Here is a 24,698-nt window from a genome sequence, read left to right on the forward strand (position 1 = left end):
TATAAAGGTTGCGAATTAGATGCTCCAAAAAAAATAAAAAATAATCAGATGCTTGGAATAATTTGAGTCGTGCGTATTCTGCCTTGAATCCTAGTGTCCTTTGTGTATTTCCTCCACATCTGTGCTATGATCCAGGGCTTAATTCACTAAAGAATATCGCATGAGATAATTGCATCACGTGACAAATTTTTTCCAATTACCTCATGCCATATTCAAAATGTCAAGTCACTGTCAGTTTATGTGGTATTTACCGCACTAGTAAAAAACGCACGGTAAATACCATATACACTGACTCTAAAGTCAACGTACTAAACTAAATAAAAAAAAATAAAAAAATAAAAAACCCGCACCGATGCCTGGCTCCCACTGAAAGACAGCTCTGCCACCTCCAGTTGCTAAATAAACTAAGGGAGGGGGCACCTGCTGATGTCACCGGGTGATCACGGCCCCCACTATGATGTCACCAGATGGGAGCCAACCGTTGGTGCAGGTTGGGCTTTTATTTCTGTTTGGGTCGGCGTTCAACATAATTTAAGTTAGATCTACTTTAGGGCACAGTTTTGTTTCGGGTGGGAGGGGGGATTGAATAAAGGATTTGTCAAAAACTGGCTGTGTGTGTTTAATTTGCACTTTATTTTGGTGAATGAGTAAGGGTACATTGTACCTATGTAAGCGCTAAGCACATCTAGTACTTCTTAAGCGTTTGTTCATTACAATGACCAGAATACATTTATATTCTGGCCAATGGAATGAACACTCAAGCGCTTGACGCTCCTAAATGCATTTTCAAAATGCAACTTTAGGCACATCTTTAAGGCTGCATTTTCCTCCCCTGGAGCATAGGCTTATGGGAGGATAAAAAAAAAAACTTCCTGTGTGAATGAGGCCTAAAATGTAAACTCTGCATCCTCAGGTTGGTCTCATGATCATTGTCTCTGCACTGGCCACATGATTCCTGGCAAAGAGGACCTTGGGAAATTCTGGTGAAGACTACATGAACTGGCAGCTGGTGACAAAACAATTTACCTACAGAAAAATTGCAAGTTAGACATACCAGTAACTTGTTTTCCAATAGGCTTTCAGGACAGCACCCAAGAGATCATGGCTCCTCCTCCCACAGGAAACACCTCATCAGTCAAGTCTTTAAAAGGAGGCCTCCATGTAGCTTCCATCAGTTGTTTGTAGAGAACCTTCAGCCCCAGCTGCAACACATAAGCGACATTTATATCATAGTATTACAGCAACAGCATAATTAGGGCGGGTTATTGCTGTCCTGAAAGCCTATTGGAAAACAAGTTACCGGTAAGTCTAACTTGCAATTTTCCAAAACGTTTTTCAGGACAGCACCCGAGAGGATTATCGAGACTTACTCCAATTAGGATGGGACAACAGCCTTTAAGAGTTTCCTTCCAAAAGCCTGATCCCCAGCTGTCATGAGGTCCAATCTATAATGACGGGCAAAGGTCGTCAGACTTGTCCAAGTAGCTGCCTTACAGATCTGTACGGGGGTGGCACCAGCTTTTTCTGCCCAGCTAACCGCCAAAGCCTTTGTAGAATGAGCCTGGACACTTATTGGACTTTCTTGACCTGAAAGATAGCCATTCTCAACCATCTTGCTATGGTTCCTCTGGAAGCTTGTCTTTCTTTTTTATTGCCTGAAAATAAAATAAATAGTGTGTCCGCACATCTAAAGTCTTTAGTGGCTTCTAAGTAACTTAGGACTGCTCTTTTAACATCCATATTACGGAATTCTTCTTCTTTCTTACCCGATGGATTAGAGCAAAATGTAGGAAGTATTATATTTTGTGTTCGATTCTGGACCGAATAAACTTTTGGCAAAAAACTAGAACAATCTGGTCTGAAAAAAATGGCTCCCTGATTGATAAGGCTTGCGGCTCACTGACTCTCCGAGCTGTTGTGATAGCCACTAAAAAGTAACATTTCAGGGAAGCTAAATTAATGGGTTCAAAAGGTTCCCTGGTCAGGGCCTGTAGAACAATTGACAAGTCCCACACTGGACAACTTTTAATCACCACTGGTCTAGAGCAGGTGAGTGCTTTAAAGAATCTAATCACTAAGGGTTCTGATGAAATAGATCTTTCCAAGAATACCCCAGCGCAGCAACTTGAACCTTGAGTGTGCTGATCGCTAAGCCCTTGCCTGCTCTCTCTTGCAAGAACTCCAGAACAGAGGAAATCTGTTTTAGTGATCTGGCAGATGCTGTGCACCAAGAGTTAAAGACCTTCCAGACTTTGGAATATAATGCTCTTGTGACCTTCTTTCTGCTAGATATGAAAGTAGCCACTAACCTGAGAAACCCTTTCTCTTCAAGAGTTGTCCTTCCGAAAACCAAGCCGTGAGCTTTAGTTTTGCTACTTTCTGGTGAAGCAGAGGACCTTGTAACAGGAGGTCTTGTCTTAACGGAAGGTGCCAATATGGTTTTAGTTGCATCTACAGAAGAAATGAGAACCAGGGCCCTTTGGGCCAGAAAGGAGTGATGAGAATTACAGTCGTATCCTTTTGCCTGATTTTGTTTATGACTCGAGGGATCAGCTGAAAACGGGGGGAACACCTAACAGAGATGAAACTTCCAACTGTGCACCAGAGCGTCCACTCCTAGTGATGACTCGTGCCTGTTAAGGGAGAAGAAGCGAGGTACTTGAGAATTTCCCTGATTCGCAAAGAGATCTACTCTTGGCTGCCCCCATTTCTTCACAACCAAATGGAAGACCTCCGGATTCAATTGCCAATCTGCTTCGACTACCTGGTTCCTGCTGAGGAAGTACGCTACTCTGTTTAGAGTACCCTTTAGATGGACCGCAGACAAGGAAAGAGTATGAAGCTCTGCCCAATTCAAAATGCCTCTTCCCAGATCTTGCACTCTATGCTTTGGGTCCCAATGACTCACTGAGTTTTCAGTTCTTGAATTAGGGACTTCATGGCGAAAGCCTTGACTGGATCCCTTGAGATGTTTGTCATCAAAAATCTTCTTGGAGGTTCTTCCGTAAATTCTATTACGTATCCCTGGGAGAGCATGTTCACAATAAACTGGTTTGAAGTGATGGCTCTCCACTGAGGAAGAAACTCCTGGAGTCTTCCCCTGACCTTGAGGGGAGAGTCATTGAGTTTTTCCGGTGGTCGTAGGAGGATTGAGGAGCGCTCCAGCCCTACTTTTGGGCTTCTGGGAAGACCGTGGTTTCCTCTTGTTCTGAGTTTTTCGCTCCTGCTGCCCTTTTTGGGCCTGAAAAAAAAAAACGCCTACGGGTCTGCACCTGTTTCTTCTTGACCGGAAAATATTTTTTATCCGCCATACGGTCAAGAACAGACTCCAGTTCTAAGCCAAACAAAAAATCTCCCGCGAAGGGAATACTACACAATCTATTCTTAGATGCAGCATCCCCTGGTCACGTTTTCAGCCATAAAGCCCTCCTAGCAGAATTCGTTAGCGCTGCTGACCTGGCCGTCATGCAAATAGACTCTTCTGAAGCATCTGAAATATAGGATATTGCTGCCTATAAAGTTGAAAAGGAGTCTAGTATCTCCTGTTTTGGGGAATCTGCTGTAATGTGTGCCTTTAACTGGTTAACCCTGTGATCTAAATTCCTTGCAACACAAATTGTTGCCATTGCCAGTTTTAGATTATTTATCAGTGACTGCCAGGCTCTTCTAAGAAGCAGGTCCATCCGTTTGTCCATGGGTTCCTTCAGCGAGCCCATATCCTCAAAGGCGAGGTCTGTAGATTATGAGACCTGAGAAAAGGCGGAGTCCAATTTTGGTACTTTGTTCAAAATAAAGTCTGAATTATCCTCAAAAGGGAATCTTCTTTTGTGAGCCCTGGAAAAGAATGGCTTTTTATCAGGTCCCAACCACTCTCTTTTAATCATATCAGAGATGATTGAATGAACTGGAAGAGCGGCCTTTTGAATCTCCTAAGCCAGCGTACATACGGTCATGTTGGGAGAGTTCCTTCTTTTCCTCCTATATCCCCAACGTAGCATGAATTACTTTTAGGAGTCCCCCTACCTCTTCTAGCGACAACTTGTACTTAGAAGCGGTCTGTGTATCATTTTGCTCCTCCTCAGAATCTGACTCATCTGGAGCAAGGGAAACGGACTCTTGAGAAGTGTCCTGGGATATTGGACCCCCTATTAGTAATAGTGGCTGCGGAGTCCTACGCTCCCCTGAGGGCCCTAGCGCCTTTCTTAGGTTTGATCTGAATGCTGGAAAGGTGGCCCTGAGTTCATCCTTTAGGGTTGTATCCAAATCGCCACAGATGGAGGGAGACTCTTCCCTGACCAGATTTGCAAAGCAAGCTGCACAGAGTGTTTTAGCCCAAGCTTCGCTCAGCTTTTCTTTGCAGACAGCACACCTTCTCATAACTGGTTGGACAGCACTTTTGGCCTGGACAAACAGAAAAAAGATGAGGAAATCACACTAAAAATAAATGCGACATAGCGCAAATAAACAACCAGGTGCACTTAGGAAGGCCCACCTTGTGCCCAGCAAGCCATCACCACCAACACCTAAGATCCCCCACTGCTAAACAGTAATGTAGTGTGCCTTAACTGGCAGCAGACATTCCCAGGGAGATGGGGGGGTGAGGGGAGAGAGGGTGAATAATCCCCCCACAGGAGAAAATGGCCCAGGTTACCAGTAAACGGTGTTTCCTACCTTAGCCTTGCTGGCGCCTTGGCTTGCCCTTATCCGCTGCATCGCTATCCATAGGTGCTTGCGGACGCATGGTGAACGAAAACGCTGGTTTGAAAACGCTGCTGTGCTGAACCGGAACTGGAACTTTAAGGCACCAGGTGATCCTGCGCTCTACCCCTGCGCTTTGTGGCGGGAAATGACGCCATGTGCCGACCTGGAAGTACAGCGACCTCCCATTCAGGATGCTGCCGAGGAGAGCCTCGGCCACCAGAACAATGACGCCCGCTATCGCTCCATCCCGTGATACAACGTCATCGGGGGAAAAAAAAACAGCTGCCGCCTGTCTGAAAATAAAAGTGGGGAATGGTACAGCCAGTCGAACGGCCTCTCCCCGACCACAGAAGAGGGAGAGGGAGCACGGGACCGTCCAGTAGGAGGCAAGTGGGAGGATCAGTCACCTTAGAAAAAGACTCAACAGGTGAGAACCGGTGTCTCACAGGAAAGCCCTGAGAGATGATGGCTCCCACCAGAGGTGTTCCTCCAGCTGGAGGAAACACAAAAAACTGATGGAAGCTACGTGGAGGCCTCCACAGACTTGACTGATGAGGTGTTTCCTGTGGGAGGAGGAGCCATGATCTCTCGGGTGCTGTCCTGAAAGACGTTTTGGAAAAGTTAAACTTTTCTAATAGATCATTAACATTTAATTATAGCAGGGCTGTTAATACTATTATTTATAAACACATTCTTTAGAATTTTAGTATAGGTTTGTTAAGAAATGAGTAGGTTAGCTTAACCACTTCAATACCAGGCACTTTTACTCCCTTCCTGCACAGGCCAATTTTCAGCTTTCAGTGCTGTCGAACTTTGAAGGACAGTTGCACAGTCATGCAACACTGTACCCAAATAATTTTTTTATCTTTTTTTGAGACAAATAGAGCTTTCTTTTGGTGGTAGGGAAGTGGTTAATAAAATCGGCACAATTGACTAATTGGAGAATTTTTTTTTTTTTTTTTACTGTTTTCGAAAGTTTTTTTTTTTTCCCACCTGAACTCGATTAATGCAAATTTTAGCACTCAGATTATATAACAAGCATTATTCTTCATACAAACTTCACATATGGTTAACTCAGTTAAGATGACAAGATGGAGTCACCCACTGATGAATTTTGCCCATTTTCTAGTTTGTCACAAAGCACATTATAATGTGGTTATACAGTGCATCCAGAAAGCATTCACAGCGCTTAACTTTTTCCACATTTTGTTATGTTACAGCCTTATTTCAAAATGGATTCAATTCATTATTTTCCTCAAAATTCTTCAAATAATACCCCATAATGACAATGTGAAAGCAGTCTGCTTAAAATCATAAAATCATTCACAGCCTTTGCTATGACACTCAAACGTGAGCTCAGGTGAATTGTGTTTTCCACAAATTGATTGGAGTTCACCTGTGGAGTCCACCTGTGGTAAATTCAGTTGATTCGACATGATTTGAAAAGGCACATACCTGTCTATACAAGGTCCCACAGTTACCAGTGCATGTCAGAGCACAAACCAAGCCATGAAGGCCAAGGAATTGTCTGCAGACCTCTGAGACAGGATTGTATCAAGGCACTGATCTGGGGGAAGAGTACAGAAAAATTTCTGTAGCATTGAAGGTCCCAATGAGCACAGTGGCCTCCATCATCCATAAATGAAAGAAGTTTGGAACCACCAGGACTCTTCCTAGAGCGGGCTGCCCAGCAACACTAAGCAATAGGGGGAGAAGGGTCTTAGGGGGTTGACCAAGAACCCGATGGTCACTCTGACAAAGCTCCAGCGTTTCTCTGTGGAGAGAGAAGAAACTTCCAGAAGAACAGCCATCTCTGCAGCACTCCACCAATCAGGCCTGTATGGTAGAGTGGCCAGACAGAAGCCACTCCTCAGTAAAAGGCACATGACAGCCCGTCCGGAGGTTGCCAAAAGGCACCTGAAGGACTCTCAGACTATGAGAAAAAAAGATTGAACTCTTTGGCCTGAAAGGCAAGCATCATGTCTGGAGAAAACCAGGCACAACTCATGACCAATATCATCTCTACAGTGAAGCATGGTGGTGGCAGCATCATGCTGTGGGGTTTTTCCAGTGGCAGGAACTGGGAGACTAATCAGGATTAAGGCAAAGACGAATGCAGCAATGTACAGAGACATCTTTTGATGAAAACCTGCTCCAGAGCGCTCTGAACCTCAGACTGGGGCCAAGGTTCATCTGCCAACAAGACAACGACCCTAAACACACAGCCAAGATAAAGGGGTGGCTATGGGACAACTCTGTGAATGTCCTTGAGTGGCCCAGACTTGAACTTGATTGAACATCTCGGGAAAGATCTGAAAATATCTGTGCACCGATTTCTCCCCATTCAACCTTATGGAGCTTGAAAGGTCCTGCAAAGAATGGGAGAAACTGTCCAAAAATAGCGGTACCAAGCTTGTAGCATCACGCTCAAAAACACTTGCGGCTGTAATTGGTGCCAAAGGTGTTTTAACAAATTATTGAGCAAAGGCTGTGAATACTTATGTACATGGGATTTTTGTTTTTTTTTGTTTTTTATTTTGAATAAATTTGCAAAGATTTCAAACAAACTTCTTTCACATTGTCATTATGGGGTATTGTTTGTAGAATTTTGAGGAAAATATTTAATTCAATTCATTTTGGAATAAGGATGTAAACGTAACAAAATTTAGAAAAAGTGAAGGGTTGTGAATACTTTCTGGATGCACTGAATGTGCGTCATAGTGCACTATCCTCCATTCTAAATGGCACACCAACTCACATACGTAGTAACAGAAAACACACCTGAGCTACAGAACACCATGATGTACAGTAGTGAATGCTGTGTGAGTTGTGTTGCCAAAAATATTTCAAGCTTTTCTTTTTTGTTTGTTTTTTAAATGAGAGCCCATTCAAAATTACTGGGCTGCCATAGCACAATGCATCTCAGTGCCTGAAAAAGTGTGTGTTAATGGGAATAAGCATTAAGGCCTAATGTACACAGGATGCTGAGGCAACCTCTTCTGAACAACTTTGACAGCTTGAAACCGGCGTTTAAAAACGCCTGTTTCGCCGTGTTTAGACACGTTTGCGTCTAGGAGCGTTTATTTAAGATAACATCATAAAAAAACAGTATTATTTAATTATTTCAACCATCCAAGTTTTTTAAATATTTTTTTTTGTGGTTTTTCATAATTTTTAAGTTTTGTAATGTAAAAAAAAAATAGGGCACCTTTAAAAACGCTTCTAAACGAAAACACGGCTAAACGCCAGCACCACATTTAGCCGTGTTTGGCATCTAAACTCATTTTTGCCTTCAAAGAAAAGCCTCTAAGAGCAATTGGCTAAAAACTACATTAAACGAACCTGTGTAAATTTACACATAAGATAACATTGGATGAGTTCAGGGGCAGCTGAAAAAAGCATCCAACTGCCTATGAACATCCGTTTACCAGCAGCCGTGTACATGAGGCCTGAGAGTCAATTTAAAAGAGTAACATATATTTATTTTGTGGGTGTTATATTTCATGTAGTTCAAGCTGAACAAGGGGTTCTGTACAGAATGGACAAATGTCATGTGTCTCCCTGGTAAAGAAAATGTAAAACATTTTTAAACTTTTCAATTTTTAGTGACTGGTGTTCTGGTTCTTATTCTAGATTTTATTATTGTGCTTTACTGGGTATACCCCGACTAGCTCTGACAGCTGCCTTGTCTATCTTTAACAATCAAAGACCGGTGTTCTGCCGTATAGTGTCCGGCCATGAAATAGTGCCCGCCCCCTACTGCGCATGCGCAGTACGGAGCAGACGAAGCTTCGGAAAACTTCCGAAGCTGAACGGCGCCTGCGCCGTGAGTGGAGGTGGTAGCCCCACCATCCAAGCAGACATAGGGTTGTGAGTATTAAAGGGCCCCTCGCGGGCGAGCTTCGCTTGCCACGCTTCGGGCTCGGCCTCGCTGCGCTCGGCTCTTTTTTATTCCTACTCTATGTCCACTTGGATAGTGGGGATAGAACCTGGACTCATGGCGCAGGCGCCGTTCATCCTCGGCAATTTTCGGAATCTGTGTTGCTGTGTACTGCGCATGCGCAGTACACAGCGGACACTATCCGATGGAGGACGTTATTAGACAAGACACCGGCAATTACCCTCAAAACTCTCCTTTCTATTGCTGCTATTACCTCGTTTGCATGGGAAATATTTACCAACAAAATATATTGGCAAAGAATTTATCTCATATTGGTACAGAAGTTAAAAATTTTTTATCAACCCTTAGGATTTTGCAGAATAAAATGACTGTTGCTTCCCAAAGAATTGCTCCTGCAAACTGAATATGTACATCTTCCTTGGGTGATTAGTGCAAACTTGTCTACAAGTGCTAAAGTCTCTAAAAGAATCTTCAGCACTGGAATTTTGTGTATTAGGTTCCTGGCCCCTGCTGGGCTCAATGGTTTCTCCTACCAGACCCGGTGTTGCTACTGTACTCTGTAGTAATGCAGGGGCCCGCAGACGGAACCACAGCACAGAGAGGGGAGCTGTCACCAACACTTGCATAAGTGTTCAATGCTGAAAATTCTATAGGAGGTTTTTAGCACCTGAAGACAGTGTGGTTTGAACTCACTGGCCAATGGAGAGGCGATTATTCAACTCTTCAATAGTAGGAACATTTCTTTAGATTTTCCTTTTTGGTAAGCAGCAGAGTTGTTTAAATGAATTTTTCCAAATGGGTCTACAGTGAGATCAAACCGAGGGGGTGCTCTAAAAGACTGAACAATATGGAGCCTGCTGTCAATTGTCTCTTCCGAATAGGATTAGACATTTTTTTACGGAACCCCTTAGATAATGTACAACTGGGAAGAAGGCAATTAACAAAAAAAGAAACAGGTTTTACCATTCAGAAAGAATTTGGTGCAGATGCAATGAAAAGATGGAGAGAAGGTTTTACCTCCTTAGCAATCGTCGTTATGAAGGCGGGTGGTCTGGCCGTGGCAATGAGCGACAGAGCGTGTCGTGCCGAGCGGGCTGAGTCCGCTGCCGGGCTCAGGGGCAACCCGATTGTGATGCTAAATAGGGATCAGGCAGAAAGGAAGAATAATAAAAAAAAAAAAAAGAGGCATTAGAAACATATAGAGTGAAAAGATTAGACACAGCTTATAATGTCAGTTCAAGGTCAATGGGATCACTCAAACAGTTAGAATATAATGGACTCCCAACAATAAGCAGTGATTAGGAGTCAGGGTGTTCCTGCATCACATACAAAATCGAATAATTAAGCGTGAAGATTGAAAACAGTATGTGAATCTGTCCGAAGTGTTAAAAGGGTCTTGTTAACAAATGATGCAGCCCCGGCTCTGAATACATATCACAAAAGACCAGGGCCCAACAACAGCACTGTTTCCAATATTCAGGAAGGGTTTTATATGGCAGATGGATGTGTTTAATAAAAACACTTCCTGTGCCTGTCCCAGAGTCCTTTACAGTTGCTGAATGTCAAAAGCCACCATTTCTACAATGGACGGAAGGCTCTGTTACAAAACGTGTATACCAATAATGCATGAAAACGTGTTCAAAAGCAGGATAAAATGAATGCAACATTCGGCCCTCTCTTCAAATTCAAATAGCAGATCTAAAACCAAAATGTTGTAATTCATTGTGGATAGAGTAGGGACTGATTAAGGTGTATACATAGCCATAATGTTTTTTTGGACAGAGTAGGAAAATGTTTAAACCACGATCAGGTTATTTTTGCTGTCTGTATTCCTCTACATTGATCTTCCTGGAGACACCACAGGAAACGAGATGAAATCTCTCCAAAAGAAAAGGGCGTACGCAAGGCACATAAAGTTCAATAGAAACTGGTGGACATTCGGCCCATATTTTATTAGTTGAACTAGATGGACTTGTGCCTTTTTTTCAACCAGACTAACTATGCGACTATGTAACAGAAGCCAACATGACCGAAAAAGGTCTGCCGTTCGGCATTCCATCAGCTCTCTCAGCCAATGTCTGAGGGCGCTGACTGGTGTGTTCTGGCAGGGGGGGTGTCCCCCTGTCAGAACACAATAGCTCAGCGGGGAGATCACTGGACTAACATGGGATAGTTACTACAGCAAACTTCACCGGAGCTCCTCTGTTTTTTTTTTTTCGTTCAGCCCACTGGGTTCAACGAAGAAAAAAAACAAAAAAAAAATGAAAGTGTGTACCAGGCTTAAGGGCTCCCTCCAGGCTCCAACCTGCCCCTAATCTTTTCACTGCTAAATGCACGCCAACTTGGGAGACTCTGAAAATGATAGGGTTAAGACTGCTATACACAGAGGACCATTGATGTAGGCACTGTAGCTTATGCATGCATCTGCAAATGTGTGCAAACAAAACCCTCTATATATTGTGGTCTGATTGTATGTATAATGTGAATTATATGTATTGTCTGTTTTTATTGTCTATCTCTGATGTCTATGTTTGTTCCATGTAAATAAAATGTAATGATATTTTATGTACTTTGCTTTAATTTTGTATTCTTTGCACTGCCATAATCCCTTCTCTCTATCCCCATTTACAAATAAAACCCTCTGTTTTTAATGTGAATGTTCAGACAGGGTCAATTTGTTTGTAATGAATAAGTGCACCTGTTAGTGTATGAAACGCGTCTACCATTTGAACTGTCTGTGACACTTGGGATGTTTGTTATTAAATAAGAATTTTGATGGATCTTGGCATGCAGCCATTTCTTCAGATAGGGTCAATTTCGCGGAGCTGGAGCATGGCTTTAAAATAAATAAAATAAAATAAATACCCCTTCACATCTAATGATACCAGCCATGCCCATGGACCAGTGTATCCATGCTGGGCCCTGCCATCTTAAACCAGCCGGTAGGACCTTCAGTATACTGTAGAGTGCATGCTGAAATAAGATCATAGCTCATACAGAAAATCTATCTGTGGTCAGTTTTAACAGGATGATAATTTTACACTGGGAGAAAGGAACAAATGATGACCAATCATTCTGCTGCATTATTAGGCTAGAAGCATAGCCTGTATATGGAATATGCAAACTTTTATATTGTAACCTCTAAAGAGTAGGACCCTCCTTTACCCTCTTGTATTAAATTGTATTTTAACTCTACCGTCTGCCTCCACTTTGTAAAGGGCTGCGCAAACTGCTTGTGCTATATAAATCATGTATAATAATAATAATAGTATGTAAATATGGCTTCCATAATGTTTATATATACAATTAAAAACAAATTAGCTTGCACATTGATTTTATTCATATAGAGATCACACTTGTTCTACTATGCTGAACAGTGAAAGGTGTATTCCCATAAAAGGAGCTTATGATTGAATGCTCCCAACATGGTTGTGTACACACATACACACACAAACCAGGGCCAACCTAAAACATTTCCATATTTCAATTACCAGAAAACCAGGTGTACAGCATGCAAATGTATTGGCAAGGTACATACTCATTGAAGAAGAAAGCAGAGAGATTACCTAATCAGTCTGCTGCTCTTTCACTGTCCAATCAATAGGCTGGGGGTGGGTAGAGGACATTCATGTATTCCTTAACTACCTAGCTGAATTTTGTGGCAGGGCTGTGGAAATTGCAGGACTGGGTGGCCAGAATTACAGCTACCATATATGTATTTCATCTATGTATTTACAGTAGCCGTTTGCCTGGAGTTCAGCTTTAATGTGTATGTCTAGTCAAATCTTTTTTTCTCCAACAATGCCGCAAGTAGCATTAAAAAAAAAAAAAAAAAAAAAAAAAACCTGTTATGAGGTCTAATCATTTCCCACTCCCTAAAAGTAGAAAAAAAAAAAAAGTTTTTGATTTCACATACATTTTGACAAATTCATTAATTCCGAAATTTCCGAATTTTTCAATTTTGGAATTTCGGTATTTTCAAATTTCGGAATTTCAAAGGTCCGAAAATTAGCAATTTCGGAATTCGGAAATTTAAAATTTTGGAAATTCAGGAATTCGGAAATTCAGATATTTGGATATTTGAAAATCCAAAGGTAGGAATGAAAATCTGATAATTCAAAAGAATGAAAAGCCAAAAACCTGAAAATCTGAAATAACTAATAATAACTATTAAATTACAGGTATTGGAATTTATTTTCAAATTTAGCTGTTAGTGAACGTAACGAGTACGAATTTATCTGAAGTTACGAATTATCTGAAATAACAAATGCCGTATCTAAAAGAATGGAACATAACATTATCTAATGATAATAATAAATAATAATAATAAAACCTTTTTATTATTATTATGTATTAATTTGTTCCATTACATTTGTTTAGATGAGGCATACATTATTTCGTATTAATTCATAACTTCAGCTAAATTTGTATTCGTCGCATTCACAAACAAACTTGAAAGGTAATTCCAATACCTATAATTTAATTGTTAATTATTTTGAATTTTACAGATTTTCTTTCAGATTTTCGAATTTTAGAATTTCCGAAATTTCAAAAAAAGCAAAAAAACAAAAACGAACACATTTTTTTTGTCAGTGCACATGTCTACACATTACACGTTATACATATATTTACATACAGTGGAGAAAATAATTATTTGATCCCCTACAGATGTTGTATGTTTGCCCACTTACAAAGAAATGAAGGGCCTATAATTTTTATCATAGGTGTATTTTAAATGCTAGAGACAGAATATCAACCAAAAATCCAGAAAAACAGATGATACAAATGTCAGAAGTGGAATTGCAGTTCAGTGAATAAAATAAGTATTTGATCCCCAAGAAAAACATGACTTAGTACTTGGTGGTGAAACCCTTGTTGGCAAGCACAGAGGTAAAAAGGTTTCTTGTAGTTAGTTACCAGGTTTGCACACATCTCAGGAGGAATTTCGGTCCACTCTTTACAGATGTTCTCTAAATCCTTAAGGTTTCTTGGCTGTCGCTTGGCGACTAAGTTTCAACTCCCTCCATACATTTTCTATAGAATTAAGGTCTGGAGACTTGCTAGGCCACTCCATGACCTTAATGTGCTTCTTCTTGAGCACTGTTGGTATGTTTTGGGTGATTGTCATGTCGGAGGACCCGTCCACGACCCACCTTCAGTGTTCTGGTTGAGGGAAGAAGGTTCTCATCCAAGATTTTACAATACATGGCCCCCTCCATTGGCCCCTCAATGCGACAAAGTCAGCCTGCACCTTTAGTAGAGAAACAGCCCCAAAGCAAGTTGTTTCCACCTCTGTGCTGGAGTGCAGGGATGGTGTTCTTAGGGTCGTAGTCAACATTTTTCTTCCTCCAAACACGGCGAGTTGAGATAATGCCAAAGAGCTCAATTTTTGTCTCATCTGACCACAACACTTTCTCCAAATCCTTCTCTGAATCATTTAGATGTTCAATGGCAAACTTCAGATGGACCTGTACATGTGCCTTCTTGCGGAGGGGACCTTGCGGGCGCTGCAAGATTTCAATGGTGGCGTATTGTGTTACCAATTGTTTGCTTGGTAAATGTGGTCCAAACTGCCTTAAGATCATTTACAAGCTCCTACCGTGAGGTTCTGGCCCTCACGTTTCATCATGCTCATCCTTCCCCCAGGTACATTTCTTGCATGAAGCTCCAGACCGAGGGCGATTGATGGTTATTTTGTATTTCTACCATTTGTGAATAATCACTCATGCCGCGTACACACGACAGGACTTAAGTCCGGCAGACTTTCGACGGAGTTCTGACAGAGTTCTGACGGACTTTCCGAATGAACGGACTTGGCCACACACAATCACACCAAAGTCCGACGGATTCGAACGTGATGACGTATGACTGGACTAGAATAAGGAAGTTCATAGCCAGTAGCCAATAGCTGCCCTAGGGTCGGTTTTAGTCCGTCAGACTAGCACACACACGAGCGGATTTCTGGGTCCGGCAGAGTTCTGTCGGAAAAATTTGAAACAGGTTCCATTTCTAAAGTCTGTCAGACTTTTGCAAATCAAAAGTCCGCTGCAGCCCACACACGTTCGAATAGTCTGCCGGAATCATTCCGTCAGACTTTTGATGTTGAAAAGTCTGGTCGTGTGTACGGGGCATAACAGTTGTCTCCTTTTCCCCAACCTTCTTGCTGATGGTCTTGTAGCCCATTCCAGCCTTGCGCAGGTCTATTGTCCCTGACGTCCTTTGACAGATGTTTGGTCTTGCTCATGATGGTGAGATTTGACTGAAAGAAAAAATTTTGTGGACAGGTGTCTTTAATACACATAATGAGTTTTCCTTCTCAGGACTAATCTGTGTACCACATGGGCACATACATACTGTATTCCAGTCTGTGGGAGCCAGAATTATTGTTGATTAGTAGGGGATCAAATACTTATTTTACTCACTGAACTGCAACTCAATGTCTAACATTTGTATTGTGTTTTTTCTGGATTTTTGGTTGATATTCGGTCGCTATCATTTAAAATGCATTTCTTTGTAAGTTTGGAATCTTACAAAATCTGCCGGGGATCAAATAATCATTTTCACCGCTATGTATGTATGTATGTATGTATATATATATATATATATATATATATATATATATATATATATATATAAATGTAACATTCAATTTTAGACAAAAGTGAAACAAAATCCTCAAGACAAAAGCTGCTTCTCACTCCCAATTTCGTCACAGATTTGCACTGGTACTCATTTCTTTGCCCTCGTTGCTGGCTGGGTATAAAACAGTTTGGAAAGCAACAGGCTTCTTGCTAATTCATTAACATCGCTCAGGAGGGGTACGACGTGGTCAGAGATTAACCCCATCCTGCAGCTGGACCAGCTGGCTCACTTGTCGCCTTTCAGAGGAAAAGATTGGAGCTGCCACACGGCACCAAAGCCTGAGCTGCAAACAAAGGCAGGTATTAGGAGGCCTATTCCAGCAGCATCACCAACTGTTACACATTCTTTAGAACAATGATAAGGTTTGACTGAGTGCCGTCCAATGTCCAAGGGATGTTCAGGCAGAAAACTGCCAAAGAAGAGGGGAAAAAAAAAAAAAAAGTAGGAACTTCAGCAGACAAACTTTAGCTGTTGAAAATGCTCAAAACCTCGATAGAGTTTTGTTTTCAATAAAGTATTCACCTTTACATAAAAATATGAAAAGATGAACACCATACCATCTCCTTGGTGTACTTACTTCTGGAAATGCTGAGCTATCAGTGCCCCCCACAGCAAGTCCAGTGGTACAGGGATTTGAAATTCTGCTCTTCTTCCTCTTCTCTGTGCAGTTTGTTCAAGATGGACCAGGGCAATCCTGATTGATAAGCACCTGCTAAGTAGTGACTCGGGGCACTGACAGCTCAGAATGTCTTGAGGTAAGTACAAGTTGGAACTGGGAGAGAAGGGGTGACGTAAGTTCACTTTTTTTGAAAAAACCCTGGACCATACTATCCAGCATACAGTTGTGAAAACGCCATTGAGTTCATCTTAACCACTTTCGGACCGCGGCATGCCGATATACATCCTAAGTTTGAATAGGAATATCGTTGTTATGGCTAGCTAGCTGCCATAACCCCGGTAACCTTTTCTTCGGCCGGTGGTCCGGTTTCCGATAATAGTGGTCTCTGTGGCGGATTTGCCGTGAGATCCCTTTTATCGGCGGTGGGAGAGGGCCCCCCAGCCGCGCTCCTGTGCCCACAGCCGCTTACCGGAGCCGTCGGTAGTGGCGGAGGCGATCGGATCCTTCTTGGTGTTAGGTATGGAGACGAGTGAGTGGAAGATGGCCCCACCCGTCTCCATACCATTGCAGGGCTGACGCGACATCAAAAGGTCACTTCCGCCCATAGCTCTTAAAGGACCATTTAAAAAATAATAATTTAAAATTACATTTTAATTTTTTTTTATTGCATTTTAGTGTAAATATGAGATCTGAGGTCTTTTTGACCCCAAAGCTCATATTTAAGAGGTCCTGTCATGCTTTTTTTCTATTACAAGGGATATTTACATTCCTTGTAATAGGAATAAAAGTGTCATTTTTTTTAAAAAACAGTGTAAAAATAAAAAAATAAAAAGGTAAAATAAATAAGAAAAAAAACATTTTTTAAATGCGCCCCATCTCGCCAAGCTTGCGATCGAATGCATACGCGAGTAGCGTACGCATATAAAAACGGTGTTCAAACCACACATGTGAGATATCGCAACGATCAGTAAAGCGAGAGCAATAATTTTAGCCCTAGACCTCCTCTGTAACTCAAAACATGCAACCTGTAGAATTTTTTAAACTACGCCTATGGAGATTTTTAAGGGTAAATGTTTGTCATCATTCCACGAACGGGCGCAATTTTGAAGCGTGACATGTTGGGTATCAATTTACTCGGCGTAACATTATCTTTCATAATATAAAAACAAATTGGGCTTTGCTGTTGTCTTATTTATTAATTCAAAAAAGTGTATTTTTCCCCAAAAAAAAGTGCACTAGCAAGACCGCTGAGCAAATACGGTGTGATAGAAAGTATTGTAACGACTGCTATTTTATTCTCTACGGCAGTGATGGCGAACCTTGGTACCCCAGATGTTTTTGAACTACATTTCCCATGATGCTCAGCTACACTGCACAATGCTTGAGCATCATGGGAAATGTAGTTCCGAAATATCTGGGGTGCCAAGGTTCGACATCACTGCTCTAGGGTGTTAGAAAAAAAAAAAAATAATATATATATATATATATATATATATATAATGTTTGGGGGTTCTAAGTAATTTTATAGCAAAAAAAAAAAGTGTTTAACTTGTAAACAACAAATCTCAAAAAGTGGCTAAAATCCATCTAAAGCCTATATTATTTTAATATTAGGAAAGTAATAAAATTCCTGCGAGCCTCAATCAACCCAAAGCCTAATAGATATCACTAACTATCTGGAAGTGTTACGCACGTCTCATAAGCTCGTGCACTTAGACAAAAAATAGTAAATTACACGCTGCACTTTAGAATATTACACAATGAATGCAAGCTGAGGATTAAAACAGACACGTGTAGTGTTAATGTAACGTAAGTGACATAACCAAAATAAAAAACAATAAATATGTCAATTAAAACAATAATACAGTGCTCATGTGCATCGTAACACAGATATAAGTGTCCGGTGGTATATAGGGAACACCACTAGTCCCACTTTAAATAGCAAAAAACTGCTATTGTGCAAAAAAAAGTCTATTTATAAAACAATACTGTGACAGTGCTGTTGAAAAAAAGTGCATATGCGTGGTATCCAGTAATAGCACTGCTGACATGCTTATAAATCCATGCGTCTAAAGATGATTGACAGGTGTTGCAGATCATGCATTGGTGCTCTTATTCCAGTGACCCCCTAGGTATTAAATACTCACCTTGGAGCATGTGACTTAGCAATTACGCTCAGTCAATACACGCTTGTGAACCACCCCTGGGTTCTATAATGGTAACAGGATCCTTATAGAATCCAGGGGTGGTTCACAAGCGTGTATTGACTGAGCGTAATTGCTAAGTCAAACGCTCCAAGGTGAGCATTTAATACCTAGGGGGTCACTGGAATAAGAGCACCAAAACAAGATCTGCAACACCTGTCAATCATCTTTAGACGCATGGATTTATAAGCATGTCAGCAGTGCTATTACTGGATACCACGCATATGCACTTTTTTCAACAGGACTGTCACAGTATTGTTTTATAAAAAAAGACTGGTTTTTGAATAGTACTTTTTTTATATTTAATGTGGGACTAGTGTTGCTCCCTATATACCACCGGACACTTACATCTGTGTTACAAAGCGCTTGGATGCACATGAGTACGTTATTATTAATGTTTTAATTGACATATTTATTGTTTTATTTTGGTCATATCACATCTATGTCACTTACGTCACATTAACACTACACGTGTTTGTTTTAATCTTCAGCACGCATTTATTGTGTAATATTCTAAAGCACAGCGTATAATTTACTATTAAAACATGTAAATATTTCTTGGCGGAGTTCTTCTTCATACAAGCCAACATTCAGTCTCTTATACACAGAAAACATGAGACGTGTCTAATCCGATTTAGACATATCTTGTCATGCTAGACATGGGCTTTGACCTGAGCTGTCACCTCAGCAATCAGAAGTGTAATCTTCATACTGTCAGCCCTTGATAATAACTCTTTAACTGATTCAATATTTCTGCTCAGAGTAAAAGCAAACTTCTCAAAACTCAATTATTCCACACTCATGTGATTCTAAATCAATGTTTATCTCATTCCTCTGCTCCTCCAAAGACAGAATACTAGTCAGCCACTTACCAAAATGCAGTGCAGCCTACTGGAATCTCTGGGTCTCTGGCGGCTGGAGAACTATAAGTCCCAGCAAACAGAATGAGGGCAGATGGTGCAGTTTTTGCAGATAGGCAAGCTGGGGCTGCTTCCTGGACATAAATGACAGGACTATCCTTGGCATCTCTTTAATGCCACACAGAGCATTTCAGAAAATCAGTAGCGATTGTCAAAGTGACTTGACTGTGATTGCATTGGAAGTGCACAAAATGGGACTTAACATAGAACTATAGGAAAAACTTTGTTTTTCATTTTGGATAGAGTGAGGCCGGGTTCACACTGGTACGACACCAAAGTCATACCACTTTGGATTCGACTTTGCCCTGCGACTTGAAGTCTGACTTCAATGAACAGGGATCCGACTTTGATCCCCGACAATACCAGGCACTGTGTCTGGTATGAATCTTTAGGGGGATCCCCACGCACAATTTAAAAAAAAAACAGCATGGGGGCTCCCAAATCCCCACCCCTTTCACCGAAAAAAAAGTGTCAAAAGTACAGCACACAGTTTTTTATAGTAATTTATTAAGGCAGCTCCTTAACCTCTTCTGATCTCTTCTCCACTCTCTGACTCTTGTGTCCTCGGCTGACGTCTTCTGCCTCTGTTGGTTCTTCTCCACCCGTCTGCTGTCTTCTGCCGGGTCTCCTCCACTATCTTCTTGCTCTTTTGCTTGGTCTTCTCCGCTGTCTTCTCCCTCTGTTGTACTCAATGCTCTCTCTCGCTCTAATGCCGGGTGCGCAGTGTGCCACTACGTATATTGGCATGGGCCGGGGTCACTGGGTGAAATCATCCCGAGGCCTCACCCCTTATGTCACCGTCCGGGGCATGATGGGCAGCGATGTCATAAGAGGCATGCCTCCGGTGACCCAGCCCCATGCCAATATAAGTAGTGGCATACCGCGCTCCCGGCATTAGAGTGGGAGAGAGTGTTCAGTTAAGAACAGAGGGAGAAGACAACTGAGAAGACTGAGCAAAAGAGCACAGTAGACCCAGCAGAAGACAGCGGACAGAGGGAGAAGAACAGGAGAGAGTGCGGAGAAGAACAGGAGAGGGGAGAAGAACCAACAGAGGCAGAAGATGTCAGCGGAGGACACAGAAGAGCCGGAGAGGGGAGAAGAGATCAGAAGAGACGACGGAGCTGCCTAATAATTTACTTTAAAAACCTGTGTAATGTGTTTGTGTTTTCTTTTTGATACTTTATTTTAGGTGAATGGGTAGGGATAAAATGTACCCCATACTTATTCACATAGGATGGGGGGGGGGGCTGGGATCTAGGGATCCTTGTTAAAAGGGGCTTCCAGATTCCGATAAGCCCGCAGACCCCGACAACCAACAGCCAGGGTTGTCGAGTAGAGGCCCTTGTCCTCATCAAGATTGTGACAAGGTGCTTTAGGGGCCCCCTGCTCCAAAGGACCCACCCCCCCCATGTTGAGGCCATGTGGCCTGGTACGGTTTGGGGGGGCTCTCGCTCATCCCCACCGCCTTTCTTGACCTGCCAAGCTGCGTGCTCGGATAAGGGTCTGGTATGGATTTTGGGTTGACCCCCACGCCGTTTTTCAGCGTGGGGCTTCCCCTTAAAATCCATACCAGACCGAAGGGCCTAGTATGCTTTTGGAGGGAGAAGCCTAGCCATTTTTTTTTATTTGGCGTGGAGTTACCCTTCAAGATCATCAGAGCACAAGTCGCATGCCAAAGTCGGATCAGTCAAGATGGCGATCTGATTCGACTCCAGTGATATTCAATGGGCTGAAGTAGGATTAAAGTCAGACCAAAGTAGTGCAGGGAGCATTTTCAAAGTCGGACCGACTTGTGTCGGACCATATAAGACAGCTCCCATAGGGAAACATTGATTTTCACACGTCATGCGACATAAGCTCCTAATGTCGGCACGTTTGGTGTACCAGTGTGAACCCGGCCTAGGGGAGGGTTATAACCAGACAGATATTTTTTTCGCCATCTGTGTCCCATTGCAGAGATTTCCCTTCACTTCCTGTCCCAAACAGGAATTGAGAGGGAATCCCTGCAAATTAAAAAAATTCTTTGGGGACCCCCAGGTCACCGGAATTGGTGTCCTCATTGAAAGATTATCTCCCTATTAGTTTTCTCGGGACAACCTAAAATTTGGGAGTTTCATTTACTTTCAATAATAATGGTAAACAAATAGAGAGTGAATCTCCTAACGGGACACAGACAGCAATAAAAACTCAAGTATTCTAATCCATCTCCATTCTATCTAAAAAATAAAAAAATGTTTTGCCTTTAGTTATACTTTAAGAGGGTATATATATATATATATATATATATATATATATATATATATATATATATATATACACATATATATATATATATATATATATATATATATATATATATATATACACACATATATATATATATATATATATATATACACATATATATATATATATACACACATATACATATATAACCCCCTTGGGACTTATGTAGCCATCTTGTCCCAGCAGACAGTGTTTTCCCTACCTAGGTGCTTACTCAGACCGGATCAGCAATTAACTGAAGAAATATTTCAGGACTGTGCTTGGTCTCTTCCAGGTCTTTAAGGTCAGAGTTGGTGCTCACCGTAGCATCACATGCGCACAAAAACTGGTGCATGGTATTATAGCACTCATATTGCTAGAACTACTGACCTGTACTGCTGTTCCTGCACTTCCAGAACTCAGGCCAGCAAAGAACAACATTATATTAGATTAGCCTCTACTAATTAAATGGTTTGCTTCATTTCATTATCAGTTTCGTACTTCATCTGTGCTGTCCCTTCCTTTTCCTCTTTTCGAATATTTTTTCAGATTTTCTGTAACAGATCTATGGGAAATGTCAAATTTCGAAATTGTATTAGTATTTTTTGGGGAGGGGCCATTTTAACATCACGCCGCGGCACACACCACACATGAGGATTGCGTTAAACATACTATGGTAGATTGATATTCTCGGCCTAAGGCCCCTTTCACACATGTGGACAAATTGTCGGTTTTTCATCCATCCGCTGACAGATGAAAATTAGACAACAATTCATCCCTATGGAAAAAAGCATGTAAATGGATGACCTTCCATTTACATCCGTTTACGTCTGCTTCAGTCAACATCCTTTTTTTGAATGGGTCAAAGCTCTATTTTTCTTACGTTAAAAAAATCTGAAAAATTTATGTAAATGGAAAACGGTCTATTTTTGCAAGGTAGAATGGCTCCGGGACTCAAGTGGTTAAAGGACTATAACCAGGAGAGGTTAAAAACAGATATAAAAATGGATGTAAACTTCATACGTTTTTTTCTTTGAAAAAAAGTAACTGAACTGATCAAACGAACGGTCTACATGTGTAATAGGGGCCTAAGGCTTGGCTTTTATGCCGTTATAGTGTGGTGCACTCACAGAACCATGCAAATGTGAATTTTCTGGATATGAGAGATAATTTAAATAGAGACCAGTAATTTTAAAGAATAAGCACTATGTAAAGTTTTTTTCTTTAGGTGATGTGGATGAGTGGAAGTGAATCCAAGGAGAGGAGATCATAGACTCAGGAGGTATCCATAGGAGTGGAACAACATTAAAGACTATCATTGGTCTTATTCTCCAGATGAGGGCACATCGGGTGAGGGGATGGTCACCATTGCATGAAGAGTGTTGGATAACTCAGTGGTGGACACTATTGATTTTTTTTTTTTTTTGCACGTGTAGAAACATCAGCTTTTTTATAGCTTTTTCATAATTTTGCTGGAATTGGTGGTTTTTATGATCATATATACACCAAAGGGCATTGAAAGATTCTTTATTCACTTTTTATACATTTGTATATTTGACATTTATGCCTTGTGATAAGGCTGATTTATAGTAATATTGATTTTGGGTATATAGGATGGCACCATTCTGTTTTTATTTAAAAAAAAAAATAAATGCACTTTTTTTTTGTAGCTGCAAGAAGATGTACATTTAGATTTTTTTTTTTTTTTTTGAAAAGGTGAACTTATCCTTTAAGAGAGGCACATAAAGTTTTGTTGGTGAGCAATCACAAAGTGGGGGAGTTTTGTTTGCTTGCTAAGGCACTTCATGATACTGTGGAGTGTAGGTGGGCATGCTAGGCTCTAACGTCTGGGAAAGCCCAATTCTGCATAAGCGAGAGGCATTCTGGTGTGCAAGATGTTTTCATTACCAGATGTTTTCTTTAGGTCGATTCATTGATTTTAACAATTTCTTTTAAACTGAACTCTAAGGAAGGCCATAGATTATGTGTGGGGAGCCATATCTGCCAGGACAACACAATGTTTATTCAAAATAGCTATAGCCGCTATAATCGTGTGCTACAAACCAGACATTGGTTTTACCCAAGTCAAATCTTGGCCAGTCCCCGGTGAACTGGCTGAGATTTGAACTATGGCGGTCTAAGTAGATATAAAGGACAATTTAATGCAGCTATTCATCAACCCCTTCCCGGCCACACTTTAGCCGAAAGACGGCTACAGAATGAGCTTAAAATGCCAGGAGGGCGTCCATGGACATCTGTCCGTGCACCCCCTGCAGCACGCTCTGATTGCCGAGTGCTTGGGAATCAACCAATCACAAATATGGGTAAAAGGGCCAATTACAGTGGCTCTTTAACACGTGATCCTCTGTCAGCCAATAACAGGTGATCACAGAAGTGTGAGGGAAAAAAAAGAAAGCCGCTAACCGACTTCTGTTACAGGGACATCGACCCCCCTCAGTGCCCACCAGTGTCATCAGCACCCATCAGTACTGCTAATCAGTGCCCACCTGAGCCACCTATCAGTGCTGCCAATGAGAGCCCATCAGTGCCGCCTACCAGTGCTTTTCAGTGCCCATCAGTGTTGCATATCAGTGCAGCATCATCAGTGCCTCCTGATAAGTGTCCACCAGTGCAACCCATCAGCGAAGCCCATCAGTGAAGTAGAAAAATTACCAGTTTGCAAAATTTTATAACAAACTGTTAAAAAGATGTTGTTTTCAAAATTCTCAATCCTTTTTTTTCTGTTTAGCAAAAAATAAAAAACCCAGTGGTGATTAAATACCGCCAATTTCATATGTGTACAGAGTGGCATGACCGCGCAATTATCATTCAAAGTGCTACAGCAGTGAAAGCTGAAAATTCGCTTGGGCAGGAAGTAGGCAAGTGGTTAATATATCATTAACTATATTTTTTTTTATGCAAGCAAAGCACCTAAATTTGACCTACAATAAGCCTATTGCAGTTCCTGTAAAGGAGGGCTAGAACGTGGGAGGGAGTATAATCACAAGGAGCCAATCAGCTTGTGTGCTTACAAGCAGATCGGTGATAAGAGAAGAGGTCTGGGACAGGTCCAGGATGATGTAGTATGATGCTGGCCATCAGTCTAAGGACATCTAGCAGCATAAAAGAGTACTGCGGGGGAAATCTCTGTACTGTAATTGACTATTGCAGAAAAAGCTAGTTGCATATTTTATCTTTTATTAGTCTAATGATTTTTGACTTATTTTTGGCTAGAGGTTTGCTTTAAGCTAGAGTAGTTCTATCCATACAAGAGATAGATGGAAAGAAACAAAGATTAATATATAGTAGCAACACTATGTATTATTCTAACAAATCTCTTAGCATGTTACACACACACACATCATCTGGCAGAGATGAGAGGCCTACAATCCGCAAGCCTGCGTGCACTGAATCAAAACGTAATTAATTCTTGCACGGTAAATACT

The 24,698-nt window shown here is 41.4% G+C and overlaps 1 protein-coding gene across 1 annotated transcript in view; it reads right to left on the reverse strand.

The window, feature by feature from the left end:
• WDR7 (WD repeat domain 7) overlaps nt 1-24,698 on the reverse strand; it is a 597,600-nt gene that overhangs the window by 147,198 nt on the left and 425,704 nt on the right. The window contains 1 exon segment of the mRNA XM_077462962.1: nt 9,620-9,737. Within this exon segment, the coding sequence (XP_077319088.1) occupies nt 9,620-9,737 (118 nt within the window).

Source organism: Lithobates pipiens, unplaced genomic scaffold (genome assembly GCF_037356315.1).
Source record: "Lithobates pipiens isolate NorthernLeopardFrog02 unplaced genomic scaffold, aLitPip1_a1.2 Scaffold_3, whole genome shotgun sequence".
Taxonomy (NCBI): domain Eukaryota; kingdom Metazoa; phylum Chordata; class Amphibia; order Anura; family Ranidae; genus Lithobates; species Lithobates pipiens.